The sequence below is a fragment of the Muntiacus reevesi genome, chromosome 4 (genome assembly GCF_963930625.1).
Source record: "Muntiacus reevesi chromosome 4, mMunRee1.1, whole genome shotgun sequence".
Classification (NCBI taxonomy): Eukaryota; Metazoa; Chordata; class Mammalia; order Artiodactyla; family Cervidae; genus Muntiacus; species Muntiacus reevesi.
Genome location: NC_089252.1, coordinates 49,750,204 through 49,771,252, shown reverse-complemented (window position 1 = coordinate 49,771,252; position 21,049 = coordinate 49,750,204). Strand labels below are relative to the sequence as shown.

Sequence of the window (21,049 nt, the reverse complement as noted above, 5' to 3'; positions counted from 1 at the left end):
TGCAGTTCATATGCCCTCCCAGAAAGAGAAGGAAGCATCCCAAGGTTTGCTGGTCCAGAGAAAGGGCTTCAAAGTGAGGACAGACTTCACTTAAGACTTTGGCAAAGTGAGAATTAAGAGATGTTGTGTTTCAACATCATTAAAGAACCAAACCAAGCTCTAAAGAGTTTGCCCATCTAGAGAAGTTAAGAGGGTATAACACGATCCGTCTTTAGGAAGTCATTGACCAGTGGAGGCCTGGTGTGTATGTCTGTGTGTGTGCATTTTGTAAGGACACAGTGTGTTACGGCTCACGTTATAATGGGAGGAAGCTCAGGATATCATGAGTATAGGAGGAGGCGGACTTTCCTAGGCTAAAGGACCAGGTCAAGATTTCTAAAGATGGATTGCGTGAATATAGTCTTTAAAAACATTTTAAAAAGGAAGATGGAAGATGGAGCATAATGGATGAGGAAGGAAGACATAAAGGATGAAAAGCCGTGAGCATGAGAACATGCATGTTTAGGAAACTGCTTCTGAAATTGCAAGACTGGGATTGACATCATGTGCATGGCCACGTGTAAAACAGCCAGTGGGGAGCTGCTAATAGCACAGGGGTGACCTACAGATGGGTGGGGGGACGGGGGGGGGGTCATACATATACACAGAGCTGGTCCACTTCACTGCACAGCAAGAACTAACACAATATTGTAAAGCAACTATATCTCAATTAAACAACAACAATACAAACCAACAAAACTGAAGGGAAGAGGATGGACAGCATCACAGATGGGGCTGAAGGCACGGGCAGAGGCCAGACTCTGTAGGGTCTTTAGGCCAACAGAGAGTTCCTGCTCTTCTGTGGTGTACCGGTGTGACCAAATGCCATTTTGTACCTAAAAGTAGCCCCAAGCCATTTCACGAATTGACATCTACTAGAAGACTCCGGTCACATAAAGCAGGAGAGTAAGGGAATCCTAGGACTCAGCTGAGATGCATTTTTCTAGAATGCTGTAATAAGAGTCTCTCTCTTGTTTTTTTTCTTTAAGTGAAGCGAGGCAAACACTTGTATCTGTTAAACAATAGTGTTGAATCATCACTACTCATTGGAGTAAGCAATAGACCTCAGTGCTATTTCCAAGCTAAGGAGAAGCCAGTTGGATTTGCTCGGTCAATAGCCTAAATGCTGACCGCTGATGTTTAGGTCCATGGTAACAGAATGTTCTTGAATATACAGGATCTATTAAAATGCTGATACTCTTTAACTCAGAGATGACATTGCTAGGTAGAGAACTAGAACAAGTATTAGAGAACTTGTCAGAAATACACACATAAGAGTATCCACTAAATACAAAGTGTTATGTATATAAATACCTAACAAAAGTAAGAAAAAAAAGAGACAAACCAAATCTCTCTCAACATACAAATAGTAAATCAAAAAATACTATGAAGAACTAAAAACTATGAGGCTGATCTGTAAGGACAAACGTAGAAGAGTGCTAAGCTACGTCATTAAGTGAAAAAAACAAGTGACATACTATTTATAGGATAATCAGATAATCTCCTTTATGTTAAAAACAAACAACGGAAGAACTCCAAACTTTTTGCATAATATCTGCACCAATTTACATTCCTGCCAAGGGGTTCTTTTCCTCCACATTTTTGCCAACACTTGCTATCTTGTCTTTTGTGAACAGTCATTTTCACGGGTGTGAGATGATATCTCATTGTGGTTTTGACTGGCACTGTAATGATCAGTGCTGTTGAGCACCTTTTCCAGTACCTGTTGGCCAACTGAATGTATTCTTTGGAAAATGTCCTTTGCCCATTTTTAATCAGATTTTTTTTTGGTGGGGGGTGGGCTATTGAGCTGTATGTGGTCCTTATATATTTTGGGTATTAACCCCTTATAAGATATGTGGTTTGCAAATATTTCCTCCCATTCCTTGGGTTGCCTTTTTCATTTTGTTGCTCTTTCCTTTTACTGTGCAGAAGCTTTTTAGTTTGATGTAGTTCCACTTATTTACTTTTACTTTTGTTGCTTTTGCTTTAATCAGTAAAACAGTTAGGAGTTCCTTCGAAAATTTAGAAATAGAACTACCATATGATCCAGCAATTCTACTTCGGGGTATATATCAGAAGGAAATAAAATCACTATCTCAAATTGAAAAAAAAAAGTTTGCAGTGTATAGAGGAAAGAAATAAGATGACTGTTATTGATAGATTGAATGCAGTATCAAAGATTCTTATAGAAAACAAACAATGGAGACAGACTTCCAGGGCCTGAGGGGAGTGGGGAATGGGAATGATAAACACATTCCAGGTTTAGAAAAGAGTGATTACTATAGTGATTACTGTAGTGATTACTATATAGTGAATAGTGAATGAATTACATACTTTTAAAAGGTGACTTTCATGGTATGTGAACTAGTTCTTAATAAAAATTTAAAAAAAAATGTCGTCTATGCAATACGTCTGTGTTTGGGGTGAGGAGAATTAAAGAAGACATTTTCTTCATCTGAAACTACATCTTTCAAACCTTGGCCACTCCTGGGCTGAGACTCAACTGGAAAAAACCTTAGAGAAATAGCCACATGTTAGCTCATAACGTACCCAATGCCCTGCGGGGCCCAAAGGATGCCCCTGGAAGCAGTGCTTAGATCAAAGAAATACTAATTATTTTTTATGTCATGTTCCAGCCTTTGGAAATGAATTCTCTTTGCAAGAGGAGTCACAAAAATCCAATCCAATAAAATCAACCAGCACTGAAACTTAATGTTGAAGCTATATAGGCTTTATTAATCTTTAAAACACTTTCTCAAATAGATTCCTAGTTGGTGAAATGTTCCAGGTTAAAAAAAAAAATCTCAACAAATGAAACCTCATGAATAGCCCTTTTAAGGGTAGTAAAGATTCAGGTTACAGTTTAACAAAGGACAAATATATTTTTAATAAAATAAATTTTTTTATCAGTGTGTCTAATAGAAATGTCTAATACAAAAACAAATTAGAGGGAATACAAATCAAACAGGTTTTATAACTCTAAATCAAGAGATTTAAAACTACTTAAAAAAAAAAAAAGATAACAACAGCAGAAAACCAAGAAACAGGCCTAAAAGGAAGTCACTTGTGCTAACCACACACGTTTAACAGTCCGTCTGAATTACTTGCTCAGCACTAGTAAAATAATCTGCCTAACAGACCCTCAGGGCTTCCCAGGTGGTGCTAGAGGGAAATAACCTGCCTGCCAAGCAGGAGACATAAGAGATGTGGGTTCAGGCCCTGGGTCAGGAAGATCCCTTGGAGGAGGAAATGTCAACCCACTCCAGTATTCTTGCCTGGAGAATCCCATGGACAGAGGAGCCTGGTGGGCTGCAGCTCATGGGGTCGCAAAGGCTCAGACACGACTGAGCAACTGACACACACTTCCTCCAAAGGAAAAGAACCTTGCCTGAAACAATCCACTCTTCGATAGACATTTCTGTCTTCCTCCACTTCTGCCTATAAGGCTTTTTTTTTTTTTTTTAATTTTGTTCAGTTCCTGTCTCCTAGATGGAATGTTGCTTGATTCATGAATCATTTAGTGAAACCAGTTAGATCTTTAAATTTAATTAGCTGAATTTTTTTTTTTTTTATATATGACATAGAGGCCTTGCTAAGAAGAGTCAACTAAATAGAAGGATGACTCTGTGTGCTCTGTATTTATGTCTAAATATCTCTGAGTAACCTAGGTTAGAATACAGACAGGGTACATTCAATTGCTTAAAGGTTATAATGGGGGATAAATAGGTGACAGAATACAGATTCTCTTATACACATACACCCCCACTTATACCATAATCTATAGAACTATTTACATGCAAGTACCCTGAGCTGAGCTCACTAGATTCCTAGTTAGGCATGCAACCTTGGGACTTTATCATTCTCTAGAAATTAGACCAGCTCGTTTGGGTTCCTGCACCTAATTCCAACGTGTGTATGTGAAGGTGATCTCCCACACCACCAGTGTCTCTCTGGACATCAATGGGTGTCCTTACAATCCAACTGGATTCTGACACCTATCCGTCTGCTGGGAGACAGCATCGAATTCCGCAGGTTAAGGATTTGGTCCTGCAAGACCGTCTCTCTGCCTGCCCACTTCAGATGCCGGTCATGAGTCCAGGCTGTTAACTGTGCATCTGACTACACGGCTTTATAAATCAGAAGTTCCTAATGACCTCCTCCTTTCGCTCAGTTAATGTGCTGGAGTGGGTCACAGAACTTAGAAAAACATTTTACTCACTAGGTCACCAATTTATCGTGAAAGGATACAACTGAGGAAGAGCCAGATGAAGAGATGCACAGGGTAAGCTATGTGGAAAGGCTGCAGAGCTTCCAGGACCACGAGTCTGACACTCTATGGCTAAGACCATCCCTCCAGCCCAACACCGCCACCTGATAGCAACCTAGACTCTCTACGAACCTTCTCCTTTTGAGTTTCTATGAAGGCTTCATTACACAGGCAGGATTGATTAAATCATGGACATCAGTGATCGATTCGACCTCCAGATCCTCTCCTCTGTCAGAAGTCATGGGGGTAAGACTGAAAGTTCCAGCACTCTCTTCACTGGCAAGCTTGGCTCCCCTGGCAACCAGCCCCCATCCCAGATGGGGTTCAGAACTCAGCTCATTCACATAACAAAAGACTCTCTCACCACTTAGGAAATCCTAAGCTTTTAGGAACCCTATGACATTATTGGGATAAAGACAAAATATAAATTTATCCTTATAAATCACATTCTCACTGCCCCACAGCTCTACAGGGCCTCGTTACAGCTGGTTCCTTGATATCTGAATGGCATTTAGAGACAAGTCCCAGTTAAGGAGGGTGTAAACTATGCACTGCTTCTCACACACACACAAGAAAAATTAACTGAAAAAATTTTTAAGAAAAGACTGCTTTTCAGATGCTTTGGGAAGGTTTCTCAAACTGCCTTTCAATTTAAAACACTCTGACTTCTGGGACTAAGGCAAGAGGTTTTGCCTTTTATACAAAGTCTCCAAAGAACTTTCAAAATGTACCTCTGAAAATACTATGTCGTATTGTACTATATGAGTGTGTGTACACATATATGTATATATGTACGTATATATGTATATATACATATATATATACATATATGTCTATACATATATATGTGTGTGTCTGTGTGTATGTGTGTGTATATTAACACAGATACACATTCCCAGTATATTGGGAAAAGAGGAGATACATTCGGGATTTACTGTGATTATTTATTTGCTATCAAAAATGTTTATCATTGTTTTGTTGCTCTTGTTTTATGCTAAACTGATAATGGTCCAAAGCAAGTTACTGCCACATTAAGAATATATGGCTCCTTCTTGCACACTAATGGCTGCCTAATCACCAGAAATCAACCCTGATTTATCCTAACTCTCACCTCTACTGAATAATAGGCAAATTTAGCAATTATATGATAAATGACCAACAAATTGGATTATTTAGTATGGAAAAAAAAAATATATATATATATACATATATATATATCTTATAAATATAAAAGCAGGCCATTAAAAAAGCAATACCTGGTGGGTTTCAGTTGATGGGGTTGCAGTCAAACAGGACCGAGTGACTAAGCATTGCATAGGGCATGCCTTCTCCTAAAGAGGTATGCCTTCACTGACGGTCTTCAGTACTCTCCTCTCTGTGTATGAATCTTGATGGGAAAAGCCTAAGATGATCTAGGGACTACATACACTGAGATTTTCCATGATTTCTTCCAACTTAGTTTTTAGAACATTCCCTAAGTTTGAATGTTTCCTTAGTTTGCAGAAGAAACCTGCATCTAATATAAGTATCTTAATTCAAAGATCTTTAGGTAAAACTAAATAATACATTTTAGCATAGGCATAAAAAAGAAAAACCTAATAGGAAAAAAATCAGTACCAGTGGTAGGTTCATAAAAGTAGAAATGTTTTATTAAAGGAATCATCAGCCATCATTTCATCAGAGATTTACAGTGATGCCACTTGGCCTATCTACTTTCTCTGATTTGTCTTTGTTAGCCTGACACTTAATTAAAAAAAAAAAAAGAAACAATAACAACAAAAAAAAACCCTCTTGTATTCCAAATGGGTCTTCTAGAATTCAAGAGTTTTTGTTTACTTGGTCACAAAGAGTCAGACACAACTAAGCAACTGACACACACACACACACACACACACACACACACACACACACCACTGTACTATTTTACCGTTTAATATTAGTATCACTAAATAGTATTACTATTTTAGACATTACTTCCTGATTTTTATTATAGCACCAGCAAAAATCACACTGTAACTAGCTTAAGGGTGGAATGAAAAAAAAGTGCTCTTAAGATACTGAATTTTAGAATGAATAATTAGCTATTTCCATTGTCATATGAGTTAGAATTAATAACAAAGGAAAGGAAATGAAAGGTTGGAAGATTTTTTAAAGTTATTTTGTTGGTGTTTCTAATATAAAAAGTCCTGTCAAGTTTGTTTTTGTAATTTTAATCACGTAGAAGATGTCTTTTTACTCTGCATATTTTTTCAGCAATATATTTCTATACTAATTTTATTGCACAGTTAACTGACTTAGGAAGAAGGCAACTAAAAACCTACTCTTTAAAATGCAATTATTTAAGTTGAAGGTGTGGGAGTGTGTGAGTAAGTAGACATTAGGACAATATTAGTTATTATTCCCATTTTATTTGGCAATAAATCTAAAAGAAAATTATAAGATTAGCAGACATACAATTACTTACAACACCATAGTTCTTCCTTATATTTTTCTTTCCAGCTCTTGCTTTAACCACAAAACAAAAGGAACATTTAGCTAAATGAAGATAATAAAGACATTTAAGAATTATGGAGTTAGAACAATGAATTTTCCTGCTTACCATTTGAAAATAAGTAATATCCCTATCAGTATAAAATCTAAAACTTTACTCTGTAACTGAACCTTCCCCAAAATAGAATTGTGAGAGCATTCAAGGGCACTGGGATACATTTTCCAACCTGCTTCACTGAGTGAACTTGACCTTCTAGGCAAGATCTTTATATTTGTTTCTGTAGAGAAAAGGAATACGAGCTTTTTTTTTTTCCTTGCTGTTTCCTTTCTATAACATTTGAGGGGCCCGAGGCAATGTAGTTTATTCTCTCTTCTCTTAAGACAAGCTCCTTTTGCTGTTTTCTTTTAAGTAAAAATGTAAAGGTCAGGTTATCATTTCACAAAATGCTCCATTCTGCTGAGGCAATTTTAGGTCCTCTCACCATAATATGCTTTCACTAATTATTTCATAACTCATTTAAATGGGAGGCATTCTGGAAGAGAATTCATTGAAACAACTCCTCAAATAACTAATTATTTTTTTTTAAACTCAGGGGAATTTTAATTATAATGCCTGTGTTATTTAAAAGCAGAGTGCTACAATTTGCATCTTGAAACATCTATTGTAATAAGGAAGTAAAAAAAAAATGCTCCTGAATGAAATAACAACTCAAGTAAATGCAATTTAGTTGGCCTTTTATTTTCTTGATTTTCAAGAAATAGAAAAAAAAATGCAAATTTGGCCTGAATTATAAAACCACTTAACAAGATAAAAGATAACTAAAATCTTGCCCCTACAAAGATTATTTATAAGCTTATTTTAAAAATCACATATTCTCTCCATCTCAGGAAAGATTTATCTTGTGTTATTATTTAATATATAGTTATGATAGTGAAATCTTCTTATCTTAGAAGAAAACATCCAAATCATAGTGTTTTCCCATGCTGGAGAGAGAAAAAAAAATATTTCCTTTACCCTTCTGCTGCTAAGTCACTTCAGTTGTGTCTGACTCTGTGCGACCCCATAGACGGCAGCCCACCAGGCTCCCCCACCCCTGGGATTCTCCAGGCAAGAACACTGGAGTGGGTTGCCATTTCCTTCTCCAATGCATGAAAGTGAAAAGTGAAAGTGAAGTCGCTCAGTCATGTCCGACTCTTTGCGACCCCATGGACTGCAGCCCACCAGGCTCCTCCATCCATGGGATTTTCCAGGCAAGAGTACTGGAGTAGGGTGCCATTGCCTTCTCCATTTACCCTTCTAAGTTCTTCTAAATGGTCTAAGAATTAAACTGACATAAGACAGATTAATAGGAGAACATAATAATTAATTTTGTACATATAAAAATCCCAGATACATGAGAATGTAAGAGAACCCACATATATGAGATAGAAAAGCAAAATGTGGTACGTATTCCATCCTGAGCTAAGGAATTGGATACAAAACAGGGCTTCCAAGGACAAGAGGGTCAGTCACAGGAATATGAAGAACAGACATTTGGTAATAAGATATCTGTCCTGCCATGTAGATGGGGCCACTTAGGTAAAATTTATCTCTGGTCATAACTCTTTTTCTGGGGAAAAAAAATCCCCAATTTAAATTCTTTCATTTGTTAAGAGACAGAGAGTACTCTCTCCACTGCTTTTGTGGTCCTTCAGTCGCTAAGCTGTGTCCAACTCTTTTCAACCCCATGGACTGCAGCACACCAGGCTTTCCTGTCTTTCACTATCTGCTTTGAGCTCAAAATAATCCATATGCCAAAAGTAACACATCCTGGGGAGGCCTGCTCTGAACCCCTACATCCATAAAGAATTGACATTTTCAAGGGAATAATTGGATAAATGAAATCTACTATTATTTTCCCCTTAGTTTGTGACCCCGAGGACTGCAGCATGCCAGGTTTCCCTGTCCATCACCAACTCCCCGAGCCTGCTCAAACTCATGTCCATCGCTCGAGTCAGTGATGCCAACCAACCACTTTATCCTGCCTTCAATCTTAGTTTATATTTTTGAGAGTTTCACTTATCAAAAAAATAAGTGACTGAATAAGTGAGAAACTATTCACAGGATCCTTAACCCTAGTTCATACTATACAGCTCATGGAATTCTCCAGCCCAGAACACTGGAGTGGGTAGCCATTCCCTTCTCCAGGGGACCTTCCCAATGCAGGGATTGAACCCAGGTCTCCCACATTGCAGGCGGATTCTTTACCCGCTGAGCCACAAGGGAAGCCCAGTCCTTACAGTGAGAAGCAAAAGATAAGAGAATAAGTGTGTGCCAATTAGACAATCTGAATTCTAGTCTCTGCCTGTAGACAGCTATTACCTCTTTTCAGGTTCTTCTCTGTCATTTTGGGTGTCTATATTTCAGAACTTTTTTGAGCATCATGAGGTAATGCATACATTGCACAAAGTGTGAGGTATTTATTTAAAAAAACAAGTCAATGGCTTCAATATTCAAGCTGTAAGTGCTTAAAAATGAACAAAAAAGGAATCTACCTGGGCACAAGTGCTCTATAATATATCCTGCAGTCAGTGTTTCCTCACACTGGGGAGGAGAGGATGGTCCCCATTCATCCCCAAGGGTGGGAATACATGCAGAGGAAACACTTAAGTTCTGACTCACTGGAAAAGACCCTGATAAATGGAAAAAGAAAAAAAAAAAAAGACCCTGATGCTGTGAAAGATTGAAGGCAGGAGGAGAAGGGGACGACAGAGGATAAAGTGGTTGGATGGCATCACCAACTCAAGGGACATGAATTTGAGCAGGCTCTGGGAGTTAGCGATGGACAGGGAAGCCTGACATGCTGCAGTCTTTCGGGTCGCAAAGAATCGGACACGACTGAGCAACTGAGCTGAACTGAACTTCTCAGAGCCCTACAGGAGAAGTTGATGGGCAAGTGGTCATGTGAGTAGGTGGGTGATTTGGATGGTGGCTGTGTGGTGGTGGTGTAATTAGGAAAAATGAGTAAGATGGTTCTTTCATGATTATTTGGAGGAGCTCCATAGTGATCTGGTTTTCTTACATATTGGCATTATTTATTTATTTATTTATTTATTCTTGAAGGTGAGATTATGTTAAACTCTCAATCTAGACCAACTCCTGTGGATCTAGCTACCTTTTTCAGTTGGGAGGGTATTAAGGAGGCTTGGTTGAGAAGATTGCATTTTTTTTTTCTTCTCAAAAATGACAGCGGATATTGCTTGATCTAGACTCAATACAAATCACATTGGCTCCACTGATGTAATAGTAGATCAACTTTTGAAAAATGAATCTTGTAGTCAAACTGATTTTGGCACTGCGGGCCAACAAACAGCATAGATTCAACCCTTCAGAAGCTCAATTCAGTCTTGCCAATTGGTCCTTATGGATTGCAAAGGCAGATATCTGATTCAAGACGATACTATTTATGGTTTAGGTTTTGCAGCCTATATTACTCTCTCCCTTCCTCCCCCAAATATGTTTTGCACCATCACATGGGAATACTGAAAGTAGTAATAATTGTAATAACACAATAATAGCCATTATTAAGTCTATATAATACCACTGCTGCTACTGAACAGGAATCTAGTCTGCACCATGGCTTTACATCTGAGATATTATTTGAAAGCATCACAGCCTTAGGAGATAGATTATTACTGTGTCTGTTTTACAGAGGAGAATCCATAGGCTCAGATAGCTGATAACCTATGGCAGAGGAAAGACATGCCTGCCCAGATGCAAGCTCATCTTGAATGTTATAGGAAGAAATAAGGAAGCTGGCACACACTGTCTATTTTCTCAAGTAGCCTATGAATATTCCAGTAGAGTCCATTCTCTAATACTTAATTAACCTGTAGACCATTGAGATATCAATCAACTTGATATCAAACAATCAATGAAACTCTTACCATCAAGAGTAGGGACAACAAACAGGCAAATTTAACTAACCACATCAAGTTCAGTAGCAAAGAAGTGGAAGAAGCAGCAAAGGAAGAAGATGCCACTGGCCAAAAATTCTTCATAGATGGAAGATAGTCCCACATCTTCATTGGTAAAACAAATAATCTACTGAAAAGCTACTAAACATGTCCAGTGATTTTTCTAGGTACTGAATGAAAAGAATAGGAGGAGAAGTTATATAAACAAAGTCTGGCTCCGCTTCACTCTCCAAGTGCTCTCAATCTAAAGGCTCTATACAAGGCAGAGAAATACTGTACCATTTTAGATTAGAGCTAATTGGATACAAATACAATTCTCAAGTTTCAGCCAGCACTGGCCAAGTTGCTTTCAAACAGAGGTTTAATACCCCAGGCATTCCTTATTGTTAGAACTCACAATTCCCAGAAATACTGACAGTCAGTAGCCCCTAACGCTGAGACGCTTAACAGGACGTCGAATGGGCTGTAGCATTTCACTTCTCTTTCTTACTCTGCCTTTCTCTCCAGCTAAGTGAGCATTCAGGGCTTAAAGAGCACTTGAGAAGTTACTAAAAAACAGAATGAATGGCGCATGGCGAGATCATTGCATAAAATGAGCTGATTGATTAAAGGCAGATTTCATTTGCCACATTTCTTTTTATCAAAAGACTTTGAGAAAGCAAAAATGGAAGAGAAGCATTCTATTAAATGGACTCTACACAGTACCTGAGGGTAGAGAGCAGATTTTTTTTTCTCATCTAAAGCAAAGCTACCTGTTACCTTTTAGGAGTGACTGGTTTATTGACTGCTAATGCTTTAAAAATGAGATTAAATCAGGCTCATGGTCTTTATTATGGGGAAGATATATTCCCCTTGTGCATTCCAGTGGTTCGGCAATCTTAACCTCAGCAGACATAACACTGATGTATGCTGTGTTGCCAAACAGCAAGGTAAGTGTTTAAAACGCTGTGAACAGCCTTATTGCCTTGAAATGATACAATCTAATATGAGATTGTAACTCAGTGACTGAATCTGCCAGCCTATCCTTGTACAGAATATGAAAGTCAAAAGTCGAAGTCACTTTATTTTAATATCTCACAGGGAAGGGTTATTCTTCATCTTGCCATTGAAACAGAACATGCAAAACTGGATCTAGATCAAAGGAAACAGAAACCACAAATTTTCAGGATATTTTCATTAACAGCACGTATGCGTGTGCCTTTCAGAGGAGGCATTAAAATACCAGCCTGATTCATTCAAATTAGCAGAGCTACCTTGTTTTGTGGGCTTCCCTTGTGACTTAGCTGGTAAAGAATCTGCCTGCAAAGTGGGAGACCTGGGTTTGATCGCTGTGTTGGGAAGATCCCCTGGAGAAGGGAAAGGCTACCCACTCCAGTATTCTGGCCTGGAGAGTTCCATGGACTATACAGTCCGTGGGGTCGCAAAGAGTCGGACATGACTTTCACTTTCACCTTGTATTGTGGACAATTGACAGATGGAATCTTAGTGTCTGAAAATTCTCAAATGTGGGAAAATCAAACTGTACGCTTTCTGCTTCATTTGGAACACTCCAGGAAAGCAGTTTTTAACTTAGCCTTCAGCACTTGCTCCACCTTTCATCTGTATTATTACTTTTAAAAATATTTGGGCTATACTGCATGGTAGGTGGGATCTTAAGTTCCCCGGCCAAGGACTGAACCCATGTCCTTACATGGGCAGCATGAAGACTTAACCCCTGGACCACCAGAGAAGTCCTTCACTCTTCTTTTTAATCAGTCATCATTAACTTGGACTTTCAGTTCTCTCTACACTCTACGCTCTGTTCAAATTTCAGCACCCATCCCTCAGAGACCCCAGGTGGCTGACAGCCTCAGTTTCCGTGATTAAGATGCCACCTCCCATAGCGCTTGAGTTAAAGGAGAGATTCTGTATCCATGCTTCAGTCTAGCATTGCCAAAGCAGGTGTTGGGTGCGATCAAGTGCCCAACTATTGCAGCTTACCTGGGACTGAAGGAGTTCTCAGGTGCTAAAAGAAGGTCAGTCCAGGTGAGAGCAGGATGGCTGGCCACTGTATGACCAGGGGAGACCCTGCTTCCCGGGACGTCTTTGCCCTGGGAGAGTCTGCTCTAACTAAATATGAAAGAGAGTCCTTAGTGGGGAAAAGACGTCAGAAAAGAGTGGCAGGAGGCTGAATTTATGTACTCATTGTTTATCTATGAGATCTAATTTTTTTATCATCCCCTGACAAACCCCCTCTTTTTTTTTCCCCCAGATTTCTCACGGTGTTGCACCTCCACTAGAAGAGTACACGGGGAAGGGGTGGCCCTGCCTGATGGTCCGAGCACATCTTATTGCTGAAAATGAGGCCTCATTAGTTTTCCTGGATATAGAAAAACCTGCAACCTGGGAAAGGAAGCCAGCATAAGTGACTACATTATGGCCTCTTCATGTCAGTGACTTAGAACTGACAATTAAGTTAGAAAGGAGCCTTTCAAACCTGTTAACCTACTTGAAGGTCTAAATTTATTTTAGGTTGGAGCCATTTGCCTTGTTTGGTGTCTAATATCAAAATTAAAAACAAAAACAAACAAAATCAAAACAGAACCAAAGCCCAACTTTTAGCTGAATCATTATTGAGATGAGTAAAAATTTAACTCCTCTCCCCACAGAACTCTTATGAGAAATAATTATGAGCTGTCCTCTAACAAAAATAAATGGGGGGTCCATCGACAGACGAATGGATAAAGATGTAGTACACACATACAAAGGAATATTACTTGGCCATTAAAAGGAATGAAATAAAATAAATAAAATAAAAAATAAAAGGAATGAAATAATGCCATTTGCAGCAACATGGATAGACTCAGAGATGTCACATTGAGTGAAGTAAGTCAGACAGAGAAGGAAAAATATCATATGACACCCCTTACATGTGGAATATAAAAAGAAATGATACAAATGAAATGACCTACAAAATAGAAACAGACTCACAGATTTAAGGAGTAAACTTATAGTTGCTGGGGGAACAGAGGGGGAGAGAGAGTTAGGGAGCTGGGATGGATATTTTCTCCCCCTTCGCTGCTCACCTGAAACTATCACAACATTGTTATCAGCTATATCCCAATACAAAATAAAAAGCTTAAAAATAATAATAAAATACGTGGGGCAAAAAGCACCATCCATGGATTACAGAATATTCAGTACTACTTCTCTCAAAGTCTACAACGCTTCAAAATACATACAAAAGACAAACTTTTCATCTTATTATTCAGTTACTGAGTCAATACATTATCAAGTGTAAGGATATTTGGAAGCACTAATCAAATTTTTACTTTTCATTTAGAGATTTATACATTTTAGCCAACATAATTAAAATAAAATCCACTGCTCTAAAGGCAAGGAAAAACCCAAACAAGCAAGTACACACATACACACACATGCACAAACTCCAATTTTTCATCATTCAGTTCAGTTCAGTCGCTCAGTCGTGTCTGACTCTTTGCGACCCCATGGACTGCAGCACGCCAGGCCTCCCTGTCCATCACCAACTCCCGGAGTTTGCTCAAACTCATGTCCATCGAGTCGATGATGCCGTCCAACCATCTCATCTTCTGTCATTTTCGTCATTAGTCATTTTCATCATTTCATCATATGTCATTTTCATCATTAGTGACGTTGTAAGTGGAATTAATTAGGAAATTGTTTTTCTATTAATGAAAAGACCTCCCTTCAACCTAAGATTTGGATCAACCTGCAGGAAATTTTGTTTTGGAAAATCTCATAATGTCAGGTTAATAAGATTAACCTGATATTCTTCTACTATTTTTCCAAGTGAATTCAGAGAAAAATTCAACCAAGACTATGAGGAAATAAGCATACATGTTTTTACATTATTTTTTTCCTTTTTCTTAAAAATATACATTATTTCCACAAAGATTAATCATTTCTTTTCAAACTCAAAAAGCGGGAGTAAAAAGAAGAGATGCAAAAGGAAGGGGGAAAAAGGAAATGTCCACTTACCTGCTACTGCAACTCTTGCTGTCCGGCTGACAATTGACCCAGCGTCCCCTAAAGACGCCTCGCATTGGTAAAGCCCCTCGTCTGGCTTGTGGTGCCTGGAGTGAAGTATGTTCTGGATCAACAGAGACCCATTTGGAAGTTGCTGCTTCCTTTCGTCCATTGCCAAGGCGAGGTGGATGCCGTCTTTCTTCCACTTGATGACGGGGACGCCCCGGTCAGACTCGGCAGAGCAGTTCAGGAGGACGTTGCCTCCGCGCATGGTGACGGCATCAGAGGGCTCGGACAGGAAGCGCAGGGATGTGAAGGACTTGATCTGGAAAGCTGGAATGGGGAAGCACAGAGAAATGCGTTCACTTCCAAAAGATCTCACGAGGCAAGCCCTGGCCTTCACAAAACTCGTTTCAAACAATCTGGCTCTTTGAAAAACGTGCAAGAATACGTGAAACTTAAAAACAAAGGGGGACTTCATTCTTGATCCAGTGACTAAACCTTCACTTTCAAATGCAGGAGGTACCGGTTCACTCTCTGCTCAGGCAACTAAGATCCCACATGCTTTGGGGCCAGAAAACCAAAACATGAAGCAAAGCAATATTGTAACAAATTCAATAAAGACTTAAAAAGTAAATAAAATTCAGGATGTTGTATTAAAAGAAGGGAAAAAGTGTCCAACTGAGATAACCACAATGAATGAAACTATTGGTCCCCAAAGTAAAAATATGAAAAATTAAGAATTTATATAAATCTAGGCAAGGCTATCAGAGAAGGCAATGGCAACCCACTCCAGTACTCTTGCCTGGAAAATTCCATGGACAGAGGAGCCTGGTGTGGCTGCAGTCCATGGGGTCCTGAAGAGTCGGACACGACTGAGCAACTTCAGTTTCACTTTTCACTTTCATGCATTGGAGAAGGAAATGGCAACCCACTCCAGTGTTCTTGCCTGGAGAATCCCAGGGACGGGGGAGCCTGGTGGGCTGCCATCTATGGGGTCGCACAGAGTCGGACACGACTGAAGTGACTTAGCAGCAGCAGCAGCAGGCAAGTCTATCATCACATATCAATAAATACTTGAAAATTTAGAAGAGATTACTAAAATTTCCAAATCAAACTATATATCTTAGAGCAGTAATGGTTAGTGATGGGGCAGCTAAGATTTGAGGGTATTTCTATATCCGTATTCTGATTATACCATCCATTAAACTTTAAAAAATCCATTCAGACATGGTATTCCATTAATAGCTATAACAGAAAAATAAACCCCAAACAGGGTGTGAAAAATTATTTAGAACAAAGCTCAGGTGAGTTTTAAATAGGTAAGAAATCCCACTTGCAGAAGCAAGACACAATAAAGCTACCACCTAAAGTCACAAATCGCTGATCTATCTTTTTTTTTTTTTTTTTTTTTTTTTTTTTTTAATATTATTTTATTAGTTGGAGGCCAATCACTTTACAACATTTCAGTGGGTTTTGTCATACATTGACATGAATCAGCCATATAGTTACATGTATTCCCCATCCCGATCCCCCCTCCCACCTCCCTCCCCACCCGACTCCTCAGGGTCCTCCCAGTGCACCAGGCCCGAGCACCTGACTCATGTATCCCACCTGGGCTGGTGGTCCGTTTCACCATAGATAATATACATGCTGTTCTTTCAAAACATCCCACCCTCACGTTCTCCCCCAGAGTTCAAAAGTCTGTTCTGTATTTCTGTGTCTCTTTTTCTGTTTTGCATATAGGGTTATCGCCACCATCTATCTAAATTCCGTATATATGTGTTAGTATACTGTAATGTTCTTTATCTTTCTGACTTACTTCACTCTGTATAATGGGCTCCAGTTTCATCCATCTCATTAGAACTGATTCAAATGAATTCTTTTTAACGGCTGAGTAATATTCCATGGTGTATATGTACCACAGCTTCCTTATCCATTCATCTGCTGATGGGCATCTAGGTTGCTTCCATGTCCTGGCTATTATAAACAGTGCTGCGATGAACATTGGGGTGCACGTGTCTCTTTCAGATCTGGATTCCTCAGTGTGTATGCCCAGAAGTGGTATTGCTGGGTCATATGGCAGTTCTATTTCCAGTTTTTTAAGAAATCTCCACACTGTTTTCCATAGTGGCTGTACTAGTTTGCATTCCCACCAACAGTGTAAGAGGGTTTCCTTTTCTCCACACCCTCTCCAGCATTTATTGCTTGTAGACTTTTGGATAGCAGCCATCCTGACTGGCGTGTAATGGTACCTCATTGTGGTTTTGATTTGCATTTCTCTGATGATGAGTGATGTTGAGCATCTTTTCATGTGTTTGTTAGCCATCTGTATGTCTTCTTTGGAGAAATGTCTGTTTAGTTCTTTGGCCCATTTTTTGATTGGGTCGTTTATTTTTCTGGAATTGAGCTTCAGGAGTTGCTTGTATATTTTTGAGATTAATCCTTTGTCTGTTTCCTCATTTGTTATTATTTTCTCCCAATCTGAGGGCTGTCTTTTCACCTTACTTATAGTTTCCTTTGTTGTGCAAAAGCTTTTAATTTTCATTAAGTCCCATTTGTTTATTTTTGCTTTTATTTCCAATATTCTGGGAGGTGGGTCATAGAAGATCTTGCTGTGATTTATGTCGGAGAGTGTTTTGCCTATGTTCTCCTCTAGGAGTTTTATAGTTTCTGGTCTTACATTTAGATCTTTAATCCATTTTGAGTTTATTTTTGTGTATGGTGTTAGGAAGTGTTCTAGTTTCATTCTTTTACAAGTGGTTAACCAGTTTTCCCAGCACCACTTGTTAAAGAGATTGTCTTTTTTCCATTGTATATCCTTGCCTCCTTTGTCAAAGATAAGCTGTCCATAGGTTCATGGATTTATCTCTGGGCTTTCTATTCTGTTCCATTGATCTATATTTCTGTCTTTGTGCCAGTACCATACTGTCTTGATGACTGTGGCTTTGTAGTAGAGTCTGAAGTCAGGCAGGTTGATTCCTCCAGTTCCATTCTTCTTTCTCAAGATTACTTTGGCTATTCGAGGTTTTTTGTATTTCCATACAAATTGTGAAATTATTTGTTCTAATTCTGTGAAAAATACCGTTGGTAGCTTGATAGGGATTGCATTGAATCTATAGATTGCTTTGGGTAGAATAGCCATTTTGACAATATTGATTCTTCCAATCCATGAACACGGTATGTTTCTCCATCTGTTTGTGTCCTCTTTGATTTCTTTCATCAGTGTTTTATAGTTTTCTATGTATAGGTCTTTTGTTTCTTTAGGTAGATATACTCCTAAAATCGCTGATCTATCTTAACTTCCATCCAAATGTTGCTCACAAGCCAGGAAGACTAGGTGAATATTAAAGTTAGAATTGTTTTTTTCATAAACATACATAAATATAAGAAGTCGAGAGACAGAAGAGAAGGTTGTTTAAGAATCTATAGGTGGTAAAACAAGTAGTTAGTTTAAGTGCATTCTTTCCAGGACTGGTAACACAGCATTTAGGAAAATATTTGGTTGTTGAATCAAAGATGTGGACAAGGTCTTAGGAGGTCATTGGGGCTCACCCTTTGCTCTGAAAGGTGTATTCCTAAATCACTCAAGTTCAAGTACTTTCTATTTCATTTTCAATGATCTCTGGGACTACAGGTTCTACAATATCCCTAGGTATCTTGTTTTAATATTGAATCATCCTTAGAGTCTTAACTAAGTTCTTGCTTCCATTTAATCTCATTTTGCTCTTGAATTACATTGTGTAACAATGCAGAGGGAACACATCTTTGTAAGAAGAGTTCCTTGTTCTTTGGAGGAAGCATTTAATGTCTTTAAAAACATCACCTCCTCTAAGTTATGTTTTAGCTTCATTCTCTCCAGGACAATAATCGTTAGCTTCCTTAATTTTTCTGTGATGAGAACAATTTTTGTTGTACTTTGTGAAAATGTTTCAGTTTTTTAATCATTTAAAAAGCAGGCATTATTTTGAGAGAACAGCATTGAAACATGTATATTATCAAGGGTGAAACAGATCACCAGCCCAGGTTGGATGCATGAGACAAGTGCTCGGGGCTGGTGCACTGGGAAGACCCAGAGGGATGGGGTGGGGAGGGAGGTGGGAGCGGGGATCGGGATGGGGAACACATGTAAATCCATGGCTGATTCATGTCAATGCATGGCAAAAACCACTACAATATTGTAAAGTAATTAGCCTCTAACTAATAAAAATAAATGGGGGAAAAAAATAAAAAGCAGGCATCTAAATCCCTTATAATCAATATTTTGATAAAGAACGGACCCATACTAGCACCAATGGGCAGACATAGTCTCAGCTTTGTATCCTTCATTTTTCAGCAAAGATAAAGCTGAACAACTTCTTACTGTTTCTCCATGGTGTTATCTGCCATGCTCCTACAAACCTATTTTTTTCTGAACTTCACAGTCAAAATAAGTCTGTTACTTTACTTCTTCTGTCAAAATTTGCCCATCATTCATTGTCATACACTCATTTCAGCCAACTAGGTCATGAACCCAAAGAAAGCAGCTACAAGTTTGCTCAGATGAATATAAGTTGTAAGATAATAGTGAGCATTGTGTCAACCATAAGTTATAATGGCAAAAATATCCCCAAAGGTACAGCCTGGTCCCCTCACTGTCCAATGCAATCATCCTGCCCTAGGCTGTGTTAGTGGTACCAACATCATTATCACCGCCCATTCCTCTAGTGGGAAGCATTGGTATACTACAAGAGGAGTCTGGATATTTAATCCTTGGTCCTGGCTTTATTATTTAAAGATGTGTGGCTCAAGCAAGGCTTTTAAGTCTTCAGAAGCTCAGTTCCTTCTATGAAATGAGGGTGTTGAACTAGATGATCTTTAAAGTCAATATCCAGTTTGGAAACTTTCAGAAGTAGGATGGGTCGAAGATATTCATCAAATGAACACGGCTCTAAGCATACTGAGATGTGAACAGTGAACAGCAAGTGAGAGATACACCAAGGATGAGAAAGTAGAAAGAAGTTCTAATGCCCTTAAATGTCAAGATATTTCACTAGAGTAATACCTGCAATTTCCATACAAGTAGCATTAATAAAGCAGAAATAAATTTAGAATTCAAGACCAGGCAACAATATTAAAAAGCATTTATTGCTTTTTTGTTCTTCCCGGGGCCTATATTTTAAACAACAACCTCATGCTGAACACCTTATTTATGTCACAGAACACATAATGAATTTAATGCAGCTGTTTATGACAGCATGTTAATGAGCATATGTGCCCATTATCACAAATAAATAATCTACTTCATCTGAAACACGGAGATTATGACAGTTTTCAGTGCTTGAGTACATAATTTAGGAAAGTTAAATAAAGATTAACTTTTTCTTCAATACAATTACCCCTGCAGTTGGCTGGCAATTTGAGCTTTTGTGCTCCTTGTAACAATCGCATTTTGAACATATGACTCTGAGATAAAGGTGTCTCACTGCTCTAAGCAAATTGCATTAGTTCCTTCATTTTTAGAAAAGATGGACATGGTCCAAGAAAATATGATCTATTGAGAAATAATAGGTTTGTTTTCAATGATCCTGGTTTCAAAGTTTCAGCCCATGTTAGGCACAAGCTGTCTCCATCTCCTTACACAAACTCAAGAAATGGTTCACTGATAATTACACTGAATTCAATCTAAGCCACCCTCCTCCCTCTTCTCATAGAATACTAGTTCCTCTCGGGGGGATTTGCCTACCAGTTATCATCACTTATGGGCTTCCCTGGTGGCTCAGATGATAAAGAATCTGCCTGTAATATAAGAGACCCTGGTTCAATCCCTGGGTTGGGAAGATTCCCTGGAGAAAGGAATGGCTACCCTCTGCAGTGTTCTTGTCTGGAGAATTCCATGAACAGAGGAGCCTGGTGGGCTACAGTCCTTGGGGTCGCTAAGAGCAAACACATGACTGAACAATTAACATTTTCACTTTTAACCCTCTCTTATCTTATGGAATAATTTTATCCAATTGTTTTATCTAGAAATCAATGTGAATTCAACTACATTGATTTAAAGCAGGAACAGAGAAAGAAAAATATTAAAACTGAAGAAAACAAATAAGTAGAAATAACATATGGAACTTGTAGTGCAAAGAGTTGTGGCAGGAATTTGGGCAGAGATTGACGAGGGTAGGCTTCCCTGGTAGCTCAGCTAGTGAAGAATCTGCCTACAATGCAGGAGAACCCAGTTCAATTCCTGGGTCAGGAAGATCCTCTGGAAAAGGGTCAAGTTACCCACTCCAGTATTCTTGGGCTTCCCTGGTGACTCAGATGGTAAAGAAT

General features: G+C 38.7%; 1 protein-coding gene across 1 annotated transcript in view; it reads right to left on the bottom strand.

Moving 5' to 3' along the window:
- Positions 1-21,049, bottom strand: part of DCC (DCC netrin 1 receptor) — an 828,232-nt gene that overhangs the window by 773,696 nt on the left and 33,487 nt on the right. Inside the window, exon 4 of the mRNA XM_065934991.1 lies at positions 14,756-15,171. Coding sequence (XP_065791063.1) covers positions 14,756-15,171 — 416 coding nt within the window. The remainder of the gene's footprint in view (positions 1-14,755; positions 15,172-21,049) is intronic.